Here is a 1,930-nt window from a genome sequence, read left to right on the forward strand (position 1 = left end):
TTTATTATTTCTTATTTAATAAACCTATCCATAAGGACAATTGTATTTATGTAACAAATATTGATTCAACAGTTGATGATATTGATATTATTACATATTTCTCAAAATTTGGAGAAATAGAAAAAAAGGATTTGGAATTAAAATGTTCAATTCGTTTTGAACTTATTCATAAAAAGAAAAATGCTTTTATTACTTATATTAATGAAGAAGATGCTATAAGTGCATTAAGTAGTCCAACAAAAAATGTATTAGGAAAAGGAGATATTCATATTGAATTATGGAAATCAAAAAAAGAACAGAAACAAGAAATAAAACAAAATATAGAATCTATATATAAGGATTATAATTTAAAAATTAAATTACCGAAAAGTAAAATAATCAATGAAAAAAGTATATTTAATTGTTTCAAAAATTGTGGTCAGATTTATAGTATCTATATCCAAAAGCAAAAACAATTTTCAACTATAACTGTGTTCATTTGTTTCACTGATCAACAAAGTACTGAAAATGCAATTTCTCTTGCTGAAGAAAATAAGTGGGATGTAATTCGTGCAGTTGATATACAAAAAAGAGGAGGTGATAATGAAACACCAAAAGAAGTGTCTTTACAAAAAATAGACAAACCTCAAAGAGACGAAGACGTATTGATGAATGAATTATGTAGTAATATTTATAATTATCTAGTTGATTTTTATAATAGTAGTCAAATTAGAAAGATAATTTCTTCTTTAAAGGATACCCATTCCTTTTCTTCACTTCAACACTTATTTAAAGAAAATCATTTGGCGTTTGATAAAGTTATCCAACAGATAGTTAAGAAACAAATGCTATAAAATAATTCTTTTTCTACTATTTTTCTTTTCAAGTTTTTTGATAACTTCATTTTTCTCAGAAAAAAAAAAGAACAGAAAAGAAATTAATCAAAAAATCAATCAAATAAAAAGATTCAATCTTATTTTTTAGAAATAATAGTTTCCATAATTTGTTTTTTCATATTCATTAATCTTTTCCATTTAGTAATATTATTTCTGTATTCAATAATGTTCATCTTCTCAATTACTTTTCTTCCAATGAAATTTTTTTCAATTTCTTCATAATTACTATTCATTTCTTCAATAATTTTTAATTTACCATCAATTGAACTTTTAATAAATAATTTTTCAATAACAAATGAACCATTTTTATTCATACTAATTCTCCAAATTTTTCCTCTTATCATTTCAATTAATTGATTATTTTCTTCGTTAGTATTATATTCAATTATTTTTTCAACAACATGACTTCCTTCTTTATGATTAATATATTCTTCAATTCTTTGTTCTTTTAATTGATAAAATTCTTTCATCATTTCTTTCTTTCTTTGTTCAATTAAAATTTCAAGAATCATACAATAACCATACTCAATAAATTCTCTTTTTCCTTTCATCCATTCTTTTCTTCCTTCTTCAAAAATATTTCCTCTTCCACATAAATGATTTTTAATTCTTTTAATAAATTCATCTTCTTCTTTTTTATTACCAATTTTTCTAATATTTTTCATAACATTAACTATTAACATAAAATATTTCTTTGAAATAATAATATCTATTTCTTTCATTATCTTTTCAATTACTTCTTTTATTTCTTCACTTCTTTCAATAAATATTTGAATTACATGATTTCCAATCCCATCATTAATTATTTCTGGTGTAATATATTTTTGACTAAACATTTTTAAATTAATATCATCCATTACTTTAATACTTTCTTCTACAATTATAGACCAATTTGGATCATTAATTGGAATTGAATTATTATTAATAATTCTAATCATTTGTTTTCCAATATTTACTCATTCTATTTCTGATTAATTGAATTATAATTGGAATACTTTCTATTTCTATTTCATGTGTTTCTTCATCTATAACATATTCACTTATTTTTTCTTATT

The 1,930-nt window shown here is 21.6% G+C and overlaps 2 protein-coding genes across 2 annotated transcripts in view, besides 1 other annotated feature; one reads left to right on the plus strand and one right to left on the minus strand.

The window, feature by feature from the left end:
- Positions 1–920, plus strand: part of EDI_118380 (uncharacterized protein) — a gene marked incomplete at both ends in the record, with an annotated part of 1,186 nt that extends 266 nt beyond the window's left edge. The window contains 3 exons of the mRNA XM_001737075.1: positions 36–42; positions 339–812; positions 867–920. Coding sequence (XP_001737127.1) covers positions 36–42; positions 339–812; positions 867–920 — 535 coding nt within the window. The remainder of the gene's footprint in view (positions 1–35; positions 43–338; positions 813–866) is intronic.
- Positions 340–362: a sequence feature (AT_rich).
- Positions 921–952: 32 nt separating the features above from the next.
- Positions 953–1,813, minus strand: EDI_118490 (uncharacterized protein; the record flags this gene model as incomplete). Its single annotated transcript, XM_001737076.1, has 1 exon — positions 953–1,813. The coding sequence occupies one exon, from the start codon at positions 1,811–1,813 to the stop codon at positions 953–955; it is 861 nt and encodes a 286-aa protein (XP_001737128.1).
- Positions 1,814–1,930: the final 117 nt, after the last annotated feature.

This window comes from Entamoeba dispar, genomic scaffold (genome assembly GCF_000209125.1).
Source record: "Entamoeba dispar SAW760 scf_1105229460331 genomic scaffold, whole genome shotgun sequence".
NCBI classification, from domain to species: Eukaryota; Evosea; order Mastigamoebida; family Endamoebidae; genus Entamoeba; species Entamoeba dispar.